Here is a 16,796-nt window from a genome sequence, read left to right as displayed (position 1 = left end):
AGAACATCTTCCCTGCATCCACCCGATCCAACCCCTTCACAATCTTATATGTTTCAATAAGATCGCCTCTCATTCTTCTGAACTCCAATGAGTAGAGTCCCAATCTACTCAACCTCTCCTCATATGTCCATCCCCTCATCCCCGGGATTAACCGAGTGAACCTTCTTTGTACTGACTCGAGAGCAAACATGTCCTTTCTTAAGTATGAACACCAAAACTGTACGCAGTATTCCAGGTGCGGTCTCACCAATACCTTGTACAACTGAAGCAAAACCTCCCTATTTTTATATTCTATCCCCCTAGCAATGAAAGCCAACATTCCATTGGCCTTCTTAATCACTTGCTGCACCTGCATACTAACCTTTTGAGTTTCGTGCACCAGGACCCCCAGATCCCTTTGTACTTTAGTACTTTCCAGTTTCTTGCCATTAAGATAATAACTTGCTCTACGATTTTTCCTGCCAAAGTGCATAACCTCACACTTTCCAGTATTGTATTCCATCTGCCAAATCGCTGCCCACTTACTTAGCCTGTCTATGTCCCCTTGCAGGTCTTTTATGTCCTCCTCACTCACTACTTTCCCTGCCATCTTAGCATCATCTGCAAACTTTGATATGTTACACTTGGTCCCCTCCTCCAAATCGTTAATATAGATTGTAAAGAGTTGGGGACCCAGCACTGATCCCTGCGGAACACCACTAGTTACTGATTGCCAGTCTGAGAATGAACCATTTATCCCAACTCTCTGCTTTCTGTTAGATAGCCAATCCTCTATCCATGCCAGAATATTACCCCCAATCCCGTGATTTTTTATCTTCAGCAATAATCTTTTGTGTGGCACCTTGTCAAATGCCTTTTGGAAGTCTAAATACACTACGCCCACTGGTTCCCCTTTATCCACCCTATATGTTACTTCCTCAAAGAACTCCAGCAAATTTGTCAAACATGACTTCCCCTTCAGAAAACCATGCTGACTTTGTCCTATTAAATTATGATTATCCAAATGTCCTGTTACTGTCTCCTTAATAATGGACTCCAAAATTTTACCTACCACAGATGTTAGGCTAACCGGTCTATAGTTTCCAGCCTTCTGTCTACTGCCCTTTTTAAATAAGGGTGTTACATTAGCAGTTTTCCAGTCTGCTGGGACCATTGCCGAGTCCAGGGAGTTTTGGAAAATTATTACCCATGCATCCACAATCCCTACCGCCACTTCCCTCAAGACCCTAGGATGTAAGCCATCAGGTCCAGGTGATTTATCCGCCTTGAGTCCCATTATTTTACCGAGTACCACTTCCTTAGTGATTTTGATCGTGTTTAGCTCCTCCCCCCTTTTAGCCCCCTGTTTGTCCAGTGTTGGGATATTCTTAGTGTCTTCTACTGTAAAGACTGATATAAAATATTCATTCAGTGTTTTTGCCATTTCCATATTTCCCACCATTAATTTCCCGGAACACACACAAGGCCCAGACTACAATAGATAGAACACACACAAGGCCCAGACTACAATAGACAGAACACACACAAGGCCCAGACTACAATAAATGGAACACACACAAGGCCCAGACTACAATAGATAGAACACACACAAGGCCCAGACTACAATAGATAGAACACACACAAAGCCCAGACTACAATAGATAGAACACACACAAGGCCCAGACTACAATAGATAGAACACACACAAGGCCCAGACTACAATAGATAGAACACACACAAGGCCCAGACTACAATAGAGGGAACACACACAAGTCCCAGACTACAATAGAGGGAACACACACAAGGCCCAGACTACAATAGATAGAACACACACAAGGCCCAGACTACAATAGATGGAACACACACAAGGCCCAGACTACAATAGATAGAACACACACAAGGAGAAGGCCCAGACTACAATAGATAGAACACACACAAGGCCCAGACTACAATAGATGGAACACACACAAGGCCCAGACTACAATAGATAGAACACACACAAGGCCCAGACTACAATAGATGGAACACACACAAGGCCCAGACTACAATAGAGGGAACACACACAAGGCCCAGACTACAATAGATAGAACACACACAAGGAGAAGGCCCAGACTACAATAGATAGAACACACACAAGGCCCAGACTACAATAGAGGGAACACACACAAGGCCCAGACTACAATAGATAGAACGCACACAAGGCCCAGACTACAATAGATGGAACACACACAAGGCCCAGACTACAATAGATGGAACACACACAAGGCCCAGACTACAATAGATAGAACGCACACAATGCCCAGACTACAATAGATGGAACACACACAAGGCCCAGACTACAATAGATGGAACACACACAAGGCCCAGACTACAATAGATGGAACACACACAAGGCCGAGACTACAATAGATGGAACACACACAAGGCCCAGACTACAATAGATGGAACACACACAAGGCCCAGACTACAATAGATGGAACACACACAAGGCCCAGACTACAATAGATAGAACACACACAAGGCCCAGACTACAATAGATGGAACACACACAAGGCCCAGACTACAATAGATAGAACACACACAAGGCCCAGACTACAATAGATAGAACACACACAAGGCCCAGACTACAATAGATGGAACACACACAAGGCCCAGACTACAATAGATGGAACACACACAAGGTCCAGACTACAATAGATGGAACACACACAAGGCCCAGACTACAATAGATGGAACACACACAAGGCCCAGACTACAATAGATGGAACACACACAAGGCCCAGACTACAATAGATGGAACACACACAAGGCCCAGACTACAATAGATAGAACACACACAAGGCCCAGACTACAATAGATGGAACACACACAAGGCCCAGACTACAATAGATAGAACACACACAAGGCCCAGACTACAATAGATAGAACACACACAAGGCCCAGACTACAATAGATAGAACACACACAAGGCCCAGACTACAATAGATGGAACACACACAAGGCCCAGACTACAATAGATGGAACACACACAAGGCCCAGACTACAATAGATAGAACACACACAAGGCCCAGACTACAATAGATGGAACACACACAAGGCCCAGACTACAATAGATAGAACACACACAAGGCCCAGACTACAATAGATAGAACACACACAAGGCCCAGACTACAATAGATGGAACACACACAAGGCCCAGACTACAATAGATGGAACACACACAAGGTCCAGACTACAATAGATGGAACACACACAAGGCCCAGACTACAATAGATGGAACACACACAAGGCCCAGACTACAATAGATAGAACACACACAAGGCCCAGACTACAATAGATGGAACACACACAAGGCCCAGACTACAATAGATAGAACACACACAAGGCCCAGACTACAATAGATAGAACACACACAAGGCCCAGACTACAATAGATAGAACACACACAAGGCCCAGACTACAATAGATGGAACACACACAAGGCCCAGACTACAATAGATGGAACACACACAAGGCCCAGACTACAATAGATAGAACACACACAAGGCCCAGACTACAATAGATGGAACACACACAAGGCCCAGACTACAATAGATAGAACACACACAAGGCCCAGACTACAATAGATGGAACACACACAAGGTCCAGACTACAATAGATAGAACACACACAAGGCCCAGACTACAATAGATAGAACACACACAAGGCCCAGACTACAATAGATGGAACACACACAAGGCCCAGACTACAATAGATAGAACACACACAAGGCCCAGACTACAATAGAGGGAACACACACTAGGCCCAGACTACAATAGATGGAACACACACAAGGCCCAGACTACAATAGATGGAACACACACAAGGCCCAGACTACAATAGATAGAACACACACAAGGCCCAGACTACAATAGATAGAACACACACAAGGCCCAGACTACAATAGATAGAACACACACAAGGCCCAGACTACAATAGATAGAACACACACAAGGCCCAGACTACAATAGATGGAACACACACAAGGCCCAGACTACAATAGATGGAACACACACAAGGCCCAGACTACAATAGATGGAACACACACAAGGCCCAGACTACAATAGATGGAACACACACAAGGCCCAGACTACAATAGATAGAACACACACAAGGCCCAGACTACAATAGAGGGAACACACATTGCATTGGGAGCTCCTACTGTCAACTTCCTCAATAGGAACATCTTCCAATTCCTGAATATGCAGATTGTGTGTGACAACATACAAAAGATTCTGCACGTCAAAATGAGATATGCTGGAAGTTGTCACGCTGCATGCATCCTTGAAAATTTGGCCCTCCTTTGCCTCTTCAGGGAAGAAAATCAAGTCAGTGGATGGCTTGTGGAGGACAAAGCCTGCTCCATGCTCCCATGGTGCGTGACCCCGTATAGAGTTGCCCCAACAGTAGCAGAAGAGCATTACAACAAGGCACAGAGTGGTAATTGATGCCGATGGCTCTCGTGAACATTGGTGGCTGCAACTCGAGTCCCATTGGCACAGACCACTGTGTGGAATTTCGGGATCATGTTCTGAAAATATATCTCGATGTGTACTGAAGTGTTTTTTTTCTTCTCTTCCGCTTCCCTTCCAGGTGAAGAACTTCGTGAACAACCTGAAGTTGGAAAAGTGAAACACGCTGTCCATTTTTTTGCATTCAGTTTTAGAGCTTTTTGGTTCCTTAGGAAAAATGTAGGGTAAGAGAAGACTTGTTTACTGAGGCTCTGTTCCTGGCTATCGTGGTCACGAGGTTCCATCCCTGATTTCAGAAGGACTGAAATGCCTTTGACTTTGGGTGGGTTGTGCTGAAATGAACGCTGGCAAATCAGCAATAGAGTTGATGGGACTTTTACAGAAATGTATTAACAATAATTTGATGATGGCACACAGTCGATTGAAAACCACCATTAATCCTGTCATTTTTCATAGAATTGTTTCCTATTTTTGTCAGTGGTCATCTCATCCGACTTTATTTTTTTTTGACCTAAGAACCATGGCAAGGAATGAGCAATATGTTTAATTTGTGCTATTTATAGTTCATCTGATAATTTCATGTTTAGAACATAATAACAATTTATTGAATGAAAGTCCATGGTGGATAAGTTAGAAATAACTTATATTCATATAATATTTTTCTATTAGTTTGTAGGCTTGTGATTGCTTCAGTTTAAATTTATGTCTGAACTTTCTCATTGGTTTAGTGATTTTACTATTTCTGATTGATTCACTGTTTACATAAAGCGTTGAACAGAAAGAGACACTTTGGTCCATGGCATCCATTCCATCAAGTGCAGTCTGCATTGTCATGGCCTCTTAGCCTATTGATATTTCTTCCATGATTCCTGACAGCCGGAACCTGCCACTGCAATCCTGGGTCACCTTGGCTCTCCTTACCACTTCTTCTTTTGTCTCCAATTCTCTGACATGCCTCAGGCCTTGCCCGCTACTCACTCCCCATATTCCTGCTCAGTCCTGAACTTCAACATCCATCACAGACAGTCTGCGTGCAACACCACTGGAGATGTGTTCGTATATTACAGGAAACTTTGTGCTATCCGGCACCGACGGGACCGAGCTGTTGCCGTCCCATCAAAACTGCCGGACAAACCAGCGCTAATGTTGAAACATACGGAGATTTTGAGCTCCGTATCTGGCAACAAACCCTGTTGCTTCGCAACAGCTTCTAAACAGTCGGCCGTACCTTGCAAGCATCTCTGTAGCTTAGCAACAGCTTCAGCGAGACCTTGCAGAGCCTGACTGGTGGAAAAAAAAAGCAATGAAAAGAAAAAAAACCTAACGTAACGGCTCCTGATTTTTGCTGGTGGCTCGAGCATTCCGGACAGTTAACCTTCGGATAAACCAAAGTTTCCTGTACTGTGTTTTGCTTCACGGGCTGTATTCAAAGCCTGCCGTTGCCTTCTGTCTGATGAACAGCAATAACTTGTATTTATGTAGCGCCTATAACGTAGTAAAACGGCCCAAGGCGCTGTACAGGAGTGTTATAAGACAAAAAATTTGACACCGAGCCACATAAGGAGAAATTAGGGCAGGTGACCAAAAGCTTGGTCAAAGAGGTCGGTTTTAAGGAGCCTCTTAAAGGAGGAAAGAGAGGTAGCGAGGCGGAGAGGTTTAGGCAGGGAATTCCAGAGTTTAGGGCCCAGGCAACAGAAGGCACGGCCGTCAATGGTGGAGCGATTTATCATCAGGGATGCTCAAGAGGGCAGAATTAGAGGAGCGCCGATATCTCAGGGGGGTTGTGGGGGCTGAAGGAGATTACAGAGGTAGGGAGGGGCGAGGCCATGGAGGGATTTGAAAACGAGGAGAATTTTGAAATGGAGGTGTTGCTTAACCGGGAGCCAATGTAGGTCAGCGAGCACAGGGGTGAAGGGTGAACGGGACTTGGTGCAAGTTAGGACACGGGCAGCCGAGTTTTGGATGACCTCAAGTTTACGTGGGGTAGAAAATGGGAGGCCAGGCAGGAGTGCGTTGGAATAGTCAAGTCTAGAGGTAACAAAGGCGTGGATGAGGGTTTCAGCAGCGGATGAGCTGAGGCAAGGGCGGAGATGGGCGATGTTACGGAGGTGGAAATATTCCAATTGCAGGCAAAGTAATAGCATACATCATATGTTGTTTCTCTAATGGTTATTTGAATGGTGGTGTTAACCATATACTATGAAGTCGTAAAGACTGTTATCTTGAATGAGATTTGATCACACATGCACACACAAAAACATCAGAAGTACAGCTGAAAAGACCATAGAGTTCGAAGTTAATAATGGTGAATGTCCTGCTTTTTAACAGCCCCAAACTGATAATGAAATTGCTCAGTGATTATCCCATTGTGCAGATTCGCAATCCTGTCAATGATTAATTGTATGGACTAAACTTGGGAACAGCTTACATGAAAGAGTATTTGCAAAGCCTATGTTACGGAGTAGAAAATATCTATATTATTGTGATCAAATTGCTTTGAAGATTGCAGTATTAATTGCTGTATATTAAACCTTCAACACCGTTGCTCACCTCAAGTTACAAAATCAACAGGCTACGCATGGTCTGGATTTTCCTCGGTAAAAGCGGGAAGATTGTGGAGGAAAGACGGGTTGCTGAGGCCTACTACTGCCTCCCATCCTCACCTGGGTTTTCCTCCTCATGCCCCTGCCGGCGTTGCTCCTGACCACCCCTTTTTGTGGCCGCCACGTGTAAATTTAGGTGGGGAAGCTGGGAATTGTCCCCGACTCATTTTCCTCCGGCCTGCCCTTGTTGCTGCCGCTCCCCAGGACACCAAGAGGAAGTTGCCGCTGGGCCCGGGGTAGCGCTGGTAGTGGCCCCAAGGTCTCCTGAGGCAGGGAGCAGGCCTAGTAAAGGCCTTCTCTCCCGGCATTTCAGCCTAAAGGACAAGGTTTTAGGTCTCGATCTCTGCCCCGCTGCAACACCACTGGGACTCTCCTGCCTTGCAGCACGGGGCTCTATTTTGGTGACTGGGATCCTGCTGGGAGTCCACATTGCATGACTGATCACCCCCGACCTAGGTTAATGGGTCAGTGTTATGGTGGGGACAGGGGGGTGGGCAGAAGTGTGTCAGCTGTGGCTCAGTTGGTAGCACCCTCGCCTCTGAGTCAGAAGGTTGTGGGTTCAAGTCCCACTCCAGGGACTTGAGCACATGAAGCTAGGCTGACACTCCCAGTGCGGTGCTGAGGGAGTGCTGCACTGTCGGAGGTGCCGTCTTTCGGATGAGACGTTAAACCGAGGCCCCGCCTGCTCTCTCAGGTGGACATAAAAGATCCCATGGCACTATTTCAAAGAAGAGCAGGGGAGTTCTCCCCGGTGTCCTGGCCAATATTTATCCCTCAATCAACATCACTAAAACAGATTATCTGGTCATTATCACATTGCTGTTTGTGGGAGCTAATTGACTGCCACATTACAACAGTGACTACACTTCAAAAGTACTTCATTGGCTGTAAAGTGCTTTGAGACGTCTGGTGGTCGTGAAAGGCACTACATAAATGCAAGTCTTTTTTCCTAATGCTAACCTGCATCTTCAAGGAAAATCCAGCTCATGATGTTTACTTCCTATGTTTATGATGGGTACTGCACGCTGATTATGCAAGCATGGGATTGTGAAACTAGATTGCAAATTCAAACGTTAAATATGGATGAGGTTATTCCTCAATAATTGATGATGAATTATCAGTCTGTAAACCTGCAGTGATTTTTATCACCATCCCATTGATGAGATGACTATCTTGGATGATCCATGATTCTCAATTAACTACTTCATAGAAACGCAGAAAAATAGGAGCAGGAGTAGGCCATTCGGCCCTTCGAACCTACCCGCCATTCAATATGATCATGGCTGATCCTCTATCTCAATACCATATTCCCGCTCTCTCCCCATACCCCTTGACGCCTTTTGCGTCTAGAAATCTATCCATCTCCTTCTTAAATATATTCAGTGACTTGGCCTCCACAGCCTTCTGTGGTAGAGAATTCCTGAGATTCACCACCCTCTGAGTGAAGAAATTTCTCCTCATAACCAGAAACCAGAAACCCCACAGTGCAGATAGAGGCCATTTCGGCCCATCGAGCCTGCACCGACACATATCCCACCCGATCCCCGTAACCCCTACACCAACACATATCCCACCCTATCCCCGTAACTCCACGTATTTAATCGCCCTAACACTAGGTCAATTTATCATAGCCAATCATCCTAACCCGCACATCTTTGGACTGTGGGAGGAAACCGGAGCACCCGGAGGAAACCCACGCAAACACGGGGAGAATGTGCAAACTCCACACACACAGTCACCCGAGGCCGGATTCGAACCCGGGTCCCTGGCGCTGTGAGGCAACAGTCCTAAATGTCCTATCCCGTTTCCTGAGACTATGACCCCTCGTTCTAGAGCCCCCAGCCAGGGGAAACATCCTCCCTGCATCCAGTCTGTCTAGCCCTGTCAGAATTTTATACGTTTCAGTGAGATACTTGGATTTGCTGTTCCCAAATACCCAGCAATATTTTTTCACTGAAGGAGACACGCTTCGTGTTCATCCATCGACTTGACTGTTGCCCTGAGCAGATCCAGCACTTTCAATTTTACAAACAGCTGCACTTGATTTCTCCAAAGATGTAGAATGAATCCCTCTGGGATCACAACTGGTGGAGCTTGACTCAGTACACGGGCTGGTCAACACACCAGCTTATTTCTGCATTGTTAGAGGTAGCGATGTCAGCGATTTAACACAACGCGGCCTTGTATGCTACTGTTGTGCTGTGAGAGATGGAAGTTTATTTGTGTAACATAATGCCTTCGTGTGTCTGAACGAAGGCTCACAAAAATAAAAATGCAAAATACTGCGGACGCTGGAAATCTGAAATAAAAACAGAAAATGCTTGGAAATACTCAGCAGATCAAGCAGACTCTGTGGAGAGAGAAACAGAGTTAACGTTTCAGGTCGATGACCCTTCGTCAGAGCTGGGGTCCCTGTTCTGACGAAGGGTCACCGACCTGAAACGTTGGGGTCGATTTTCGTGGAGCCGTCAGGCGGGGTTTCAGGCATATGGGGGGGGGGGGGATTCCCGAATTTGGGGGTCCCGACACCATCCCGCCCAAAACCCCGCCCCACGCAAGTTTCAGGGGCGGCGGGTACCCGCCCCGCACTGTGACCCGCCGAAACCAGGCAGGAAGGGATTAGTGCCATTTAACTGCCTGTTAACAGGTAGTTAACAGGCAGTTTTTAGCCTAATCCCTATTTTGAGGGGTTTCGTGTGGGTTTCCCAACGGCTCCAAACCACGCCAGGTTAGAGCAGGCGGGCCGTCGGGTTGAAGGAGTTGGAGGGGTCGCGATGTCGGCGCTCAGGTGAGTGATGGGTGCATGAGTGTAAAGATAAGTGTGTTTGGTGTGTCTAAAGTGTGTAAAGAACTTTTACTTACCTGTACTTACCTTAACAGCCTTTCTTCCTGTAGCCGTCGGGAGCCCATCACTCAGCCGGCACTTAAAGCTGAACGGCTGCGATCTGTGAAAAGTGACAGCCTTCAGCTTTGAGTGCCGGTGAGAGTTCTAACTGAGTCTGTGCAGAAGGACTCAGGTTAGAACTCAGACTGTCAGTGTTTCACAGCTTCAAACAGCTGTGAAACACTGATATTTCATCTGTCAAGAACTCTTGACAGATGAAATTTCAGTCTGTGACATCACCTGTTGCCGGGTGGCCCTTAATTGGCCTGCTGAGCCCGCTGGGCGGGCTCAACAAGGTCAATCAAGGGGAAATCGCGCGGATTGGCCGGACGTCGATGTAGGCGGGTCAAAAACCCGAAAGGGGAAGTCCCGCCTTCTTCCCGACAGGTTCGGGAAAATCGACCCCGTTAACTCTGTTTCCCTCTCCACAGACGCTGCCTGACCTGCTGAGTGTTTCCAACATTTTCTGCTCACAAAACTAAAATGCTTTACATGTTTCAGTGCAAAGTCAACGTGTGGGACACAGGGAAAACCAATTGTAGAGCAAGTTTTTTAAAAATTCATTCACGGGATGTGGGCGTCGCTGGCAAGGCCAGCATTTATTGCCCATCCCTAATTGCCCTTGGATAAGAGTCAACCACATTGCTGTGGGTCTGGAGTCGCATGGCGGCCAGACCGGGTAAGGGCGGCAGATTTCCTTCCCTAAAGGACATTAGTGAGCCGGATGTTTTTTTTTTCCACAACAATCCAGTAGTTTGGGCACCATTACTGACGCTGGCTTTTTTAAATTCCAGATTTATTAATTAACTGAATTTACATTCCCCAGCTGCCGTGGTGGGATTCTGAATTCGTGTCTACTGGATCATTAGTCCAGACCTCTGGATTACTAGTCCAGTGACATAAACACAATGCAACACACTATGCTACCGTACCCTTGGTGTGTCAAAGAATGAACATGGTGACTGTTTTGAAGTATAATTTTGACAAGTTTCCTGCCTTTCTGGAACTGTTAGTCATGTTAAGATAGTTATAAAACTGGCTGCAGTTTCAAGCAGCAACTGAGAACTATTAATATGAGAGTTACAAGTGTGATTCAGAGAGCCAGACAAGAAAATGCACATTTATTTTGTGTTTGTGCACACTGGGCACCATTTTAAGCATGTGAGGTGGTGTCAGGTATGTAAAAGGTGGACCCAACCTTTGGGCTTCATTCGAACACTAATCCTCTGTGCCCTCGCCTATAGGTTTGTCCTCTACAGATCAGCGGTTGTGGAGCAGAACCATATCATTGTGTATTGTTTGGCATTCATATCTCAGCAAAATCTTGAGTACAGTCAGGGCAACAGGTGCACGCCAGTAATTAGTTCAGCTCCGTTACCTTTTTATTCAGCAGGTGACCAGCGCTTGCAAATACTGGACAGTAGTGTGGGTTAAATTGCATGTTGCTTGCATCACACCTGTTGTTCTGATCAGAGTGAATTTGCATTAATGTAGGTACATCACAGGGGTGCGATAACGTTACTGGACTGGTAATCCAAAGGCCTAGACTAATAATCCAGAGCACGTGAATTCAAATACCACCAGTATTTGAAGAATTTGAATTTTTAAAATCTGTAAATATAAAGCTGGTGTCAGTAAAAGCGATCATGAAGTTCTCAGACTGTCGTACAAACCCAACTGGTTCACAAACGCCCTTCAGGGAAAGGAAAACCCTTTACCCTTGGTGAGACCACACCTTGAGTATTGTGTGCAGTTTTGGTCGCCTTATCTGAGGAAGGATGTTCTTGCCATGGAGGGAGTGCAGCGAAGATTCACCAGACTGATACCTGGGATGGCAGGAATGACGTATGAGGAGAGATTGGGTCGATTAGGCTTATATTCGCTAGAGTTTAGAAGAATGAGAGGGGATCTCATTGAAACTTATAAAATTCTAACAGGACTAGACAGACTAGACGCAGGAAGGATGTTCCTGATGGCGGGGGAGTCCAGAACCAGGGGTCACAGTCTAAGGATAAGGGGTAAGCCATTTAGGACAGAGATGAGGAGGAATTTCTTCACCCAGAGTGTGGTGAACCTTAAGAATTCTCTACCACAAAAGGCAGTTGAGGCCAATTCATTAAATATATTCAAGAAGGAGTTGGATATATTTCTTAAGGCTAAAGGGATATGGGGAGAAAGCAGGGACAGGGCATTGAATTTGGATGATCAGCCATGATCTCATTAAATGGCGGAGCAGGCTCGAGGGGCCGAATGGCCTACTCCTGCTCCTATCTTCTATGTTTCTACCCGTTCTGGCCTACGTGTGACGCCAGTCCCACACCAACATGGTTGACTCAACATAGAAACAGAAAAATAGGAGCAGGAGTAGACCATTTGGCCCTTCGAGCCTGCTCCACCATTCAATATGGTCATGGCTGATCCTCTATCTCAATACCATATTCACGCTCTCTCCCCATACCCCTTGATGCCTTTTGTGTCTAGAAATCTATCTATCTCCTTCTTAAATATATTCAGTGACTTGGCCTCCACAGCCTTCTGTGGTAGAGAATTCCACAGGTTCACCACCCTCTGAGTGAAGAAATTTTTCCTCATCTCAGTCCTAAATGACCCACCCCATATCCTGAGACTGTGACCACTTGTTCTAGACCCTCCCCCAGCCAGGGGAAACATCCTCCCTGCATCCAGTCTGTCTAGCCCTGTCAGAATTGTATACGTTTCAATGAGATCCCCTCTCATTCTTCTAAACTCTACTGAATACAGGCCTAATCTCTCCTCAAAAAACAGTCCTGCCATCCCAGGAATCAGTCTGGTGAACCTTCGCTGCACTCCCTCTATGGCAAGTATATCCTTTCTTAGGTAAGGAGACCAAAACTGCACACAGTACTCCAGGTGTGGTCTCACCAATGCCCTGTATAACTGTAGTAAGACATTGTGATGAAATATGTCATTCATCAGACTCTGTATTTAACTACATATATTGTATTGCCTGCTCCTGTGTTTTTACCTTGTATTGTATATAGGGCACCGCCCCCTTTCTCCCCATTGGGTGTGTCGGCTCCGCCCATACCTGGCCCTACTTAAGACAAGCCCAGGCTTGTCTTGCAGCAGAACAGCAGAATGCTAGGTGAAGACACAGGCATCTTTCTTTGCTAATAAAAGCCTAGTTTTATCCAGTTAACTTTGAGCCTTGAAGTTATTGAGGCGCATCAGACATCCTTGCTCCTGTACTCAAATCTGAGTGTATATTGCCTCTGCTATGGCCTGAGCAAGCCACTCAATTGTATTTAGCCACTATTTGGTCAACTGGGGATGGACAATAAATGCCAGTGATGCCCACATCCCGCGAATGAATAATTAAAAAAAACACGAGCTCTGGGAAACAAATACAAATCCTAGATCATCAAAATGAGTCCTGTTTTAAGGTCCTGCCTGATACTGTTGAGAATTATTTCTGTAGTGCAAGTGTACTGAGCCGATACAACCTGTTCAACTTCATTGTGTTGAAGTCATTTGTGCTCTTTACTTTAAAGTCTGCAGTTTAGAACTTTATAAATCACTGGTTAGGCCTCGGCTGGAGTATTGTGGGCAATTCTGGGCCCCACACTTCAGGAAAGATGTAAAGGCCTTAGAAAGGGGACAGAGGGGGTTTACTAGGATGTTACCAGGGATGAGGGACTTCAGTTATGAGGAGAGGTTGGAAAAGTTCGGACTGTTCCCCTTGGAACAGAGAAGGTTAAGAGGTGACCGAATCGAGGTTTTCTCGATGATGAGAGGTTTTGATGGAGTAGATCGAGAAAAACTATTCCCTCTGGCGAGTGGGTCAATAACCAGAGGTCAGAGATTCAAAATCATTGGAGAAAGATCTCGAGGGGAGATGAGGAGAAATGTTTTCACTCAGAGTGTTGTGGGGATCGGGAACGCTCGACCTGAAAAGGTGGAGGAAGCTGATTCCATCAATAATTTTAAAAGGGAGTTCGACGGGTTCTTGAGGATGAGGAACTCACAGGGTTAGGGACAGAAAGCGGGGATGTGGGACTAAACACGACTGCTCTTTCAAAGAGCCAGCACAGGCCCGACGGGCCGAATGGCCTCCTTCTGTGCAGTAAGTTTCTATGATCTGGCGCAATTTCTGGTCTATTTAAAAACAAAATACAGGATAATAGTCCTAGCGCAACCAATGGTGTGACAAGTGTTTTAACGGTTAATAGTAATCCTTAGGCTGTAAATGCTGTAAGTATCCTGTTAGTAACATGAAGAATTATGTGCTGTCAGAAGTTAAATGATTCAGTCCTTTGTGCGTGTGTGTGTGTGTGTGTGTGTGTGTGTGACTTGCTGTACTTCAGGCATTGTGGGGTCCTCATTATAATGCTATCTTTGAGAGCTATAGAGGAAGCACATTATCAAGGGAGTGTGCTGCAGGATCTTGATCGGTGAATGTTGTAAATTACATGTACTTGGAGAGGGCGTGGTGCATCTAACTGCCTAATGAGGGAGGTCACTGAGCGCTTGTTGCTGCAACACTCTCAAAGAAGGAAATGCAGCTTGGTTCAAAGGAGTTTTCACTCGATGGAATAAAACATTAGCAGGAGAATTCAGGTTTTAAAAAACTTGTACTTTCAGAACCGCCCATCATGGTTGCGATTTTTTCCGAGTACAGAATGTACTGTTTTTGTTTATCTTGTTCCCAAAAAAACACGCCGTAAAAAAGGCTGTGAGTTGTGATTACTTATCTTTGGGAGCCACTGAAGTTGACACACATTCTTGAGAAGTGTGATGCTGCCAGTTGGTGCTTTAAGATGCTACGCTATGGGATGAGAGCCCACAGCGGTAGCTTAATGCCCAATAGATATGGGGGGGAAAATTCAGTATCGCCCCATTTGGGGGCGCCATTATCGGCCGTGCGCAAAGTTTAGCGCCTGGCGCTAATTATCGCCTCCGACGGCAAACTTGGCTTTTATCGCCCCTGGAGGTGATTGGAGCGCTAAATCAGGCGCTTCACACCTGTCTTAAGGTGCAAAGGCCGAGCAGCGAGGCGCTACCTCAGAGCGCTGGCGAAGCAAGGAAGGGCAAATGAAAATGAACCTGCAAAGTGCTGCTCAGTACTCAAAACTCCTTCACACAGCGTTGAATCTCTCCAGAAGTCTCTCTCTCTCCCTCTCTCAGAATGCGTGGTGCAAAAATGTCACCAACAAAAAAAGGCAGGAAGCGGTCACCTTTAAATAGCGCTCCCCCAGTCCCTTCCTGACTGCAAAATGCTCCCCTCAACCTGTCGTTGCTAGCGGCAGGCGGTAAGGCAGGGGGCGCCACTCAATATCCGGTCCGGGGCGTTGCGCACTCGACTGACATCGTGATCTGCTGGCGCAGGAGATCGTGGCGGTAGTGTTTAGCGCCGCTGCAAAATGTCTAGTTAATTTTTGTGCGGCGCAAATATCGCCGCGCCCGGGCGCTAGTTGCTTTGTGCCCCATTAGCTCCCTCTTAAGGTGCTAACGGGAGGCGCAAACAACTGAATTTTCCCCCCATGATCGCCGATCCCGATCACAGCCAATTAGCATCCGCGGTACAAGATTCGCTGTCAGTGTTCAAAGAGGATCCAAGAATAATATTAATTTCATGTTGGTGCAATATGAGATGCCGCTGTCCGATTTCAGTCGACATGTTGCCATGGGACACAGTATTGGGGAGCTCTACAATACAGGCAATCGATAGGAGCGCGTGGAACTGATTGCAAAGTGGAAAGATTCTCCAGCGCTGAGAAAAACAATGTCTTCAGTAGAGAACTGCTACTAATTTGTATAATGATAAGCATAGACTTTAACTTTTAAATGTTATAAACATGCGTGTTGGCATACTTGTTTGATCTTAAACGATCCATCTAAAATAAAGAGCACATGTGCTTTTGTGATTTAAATCCTGATGCATTTTCTTTGGCCTCTTTGTGCTTTTCTCATTTCCATCTCGTACCCCTCCTACACAAGCGTGATCCCACGTACAGCTTCAGCCCGAGGTTCATTTTAGCCCATTTCTGTGTTTCATGGAGCGTCTTGCTGCATGCCTCCTACATAGAAACCTAGAAGATAGGAGCAGGAGTAGGCCATTCGGCCCCTCGAGCCTGCTCCGCCATTTAATGAGATCATGGCTGATCATCCAAATTCAGTACCCTGTCCCTGCTTTCTCCCCATATCCCTTGATCCCTTTAGCCTTAAGAAATATATCTAACTCCTTCTTGAATATATTTAATGAATTGGCCTCAACTGCCTTCTGTGGTAGAGAATTCCACAGGTTCACCACTCTCTGGGTGAAGTAATTCCTCCTCATCTCAGTCCTAAATGGCTTACCCCTTATCCTTAGACTGTGACCCCTGGTTCTGGACTCCCCCGCCATCGGGAACATATTGTTTGGAGAATGAGTCTGTTTGGCTTTCGGACATGGCAGAAACCTGTCTCCATACAACAGCTGAACCAACAGGGGGTGCCAGCTGCCCTCGCTTTGGAAAGAATAGCAGCAACCTGACACCAGTTGAACCTGCAGTGAGTGAGCAGCGCTCAGATCAAATTCTGTCACCACTTCCGTTCAACTGACTGGTGATTTTTTTTCATGAGGTTCCACCGATTTGTAGCATAAATCCCAACTTTTAAAATTTCTAACCCTGGCCCTTTTAAAATTTCACACATTTCCATAACTGTTGTAAATCTTAATAGACACAGGCTTAGTGTCTGGTCCCGTCACCGTGCCAACGGGACTGGATCGCTGCACGTGGCACATATTTTACTACGGTACATGACCTCGCATGACTTCTTGAGGTCAGCTCATTACAATAAT

General features: G+C 46.0%; 1 protein-coding gene across 1 annotated transcript in view; it reads left to right on the top strand.

Moving 5' to 3' along the window:
- The window catches only part of LOC147098016 (deoxycytidine kinase 2-like), a 272,453-nt gene extending 256,568 nt beyond the window's left edge, over nt 1–15,885 (top strand). Inside the window, exon 7 of the mRNA XM_085971209.1 lies at nt 4,611–15,885. Within this exon, the coding sequence (XP_085827335.1) occupies nt 4,611–4,649 (39 nt within the window). The 3' untranslated portion in view covers nt 4,650–15,885. The remainder of the gene's footprint in view (nt 1–4,610) is intronic.
- Nucleotides 15,886–16,796: the final 911 nt, after the last annotated feature.

This window comes from Somniosus microcephalus, chromosome 30 (genome assembly GCF_052327205.1).
Source record: "Somniosus microcephalus isolate GS21.2 chromosome 30, FLI_Smic_1.0, whole genome shotgun sequence".
NCBI lineage: Eukaryota > Metazoa > Chordata > Chondrichthyes > Squaliformes > Somniosidae > Somniosus > Somniosus microcephalus.
This window is presented reverse-complemented; position numbering and strand designations above follow the sequence as displayed.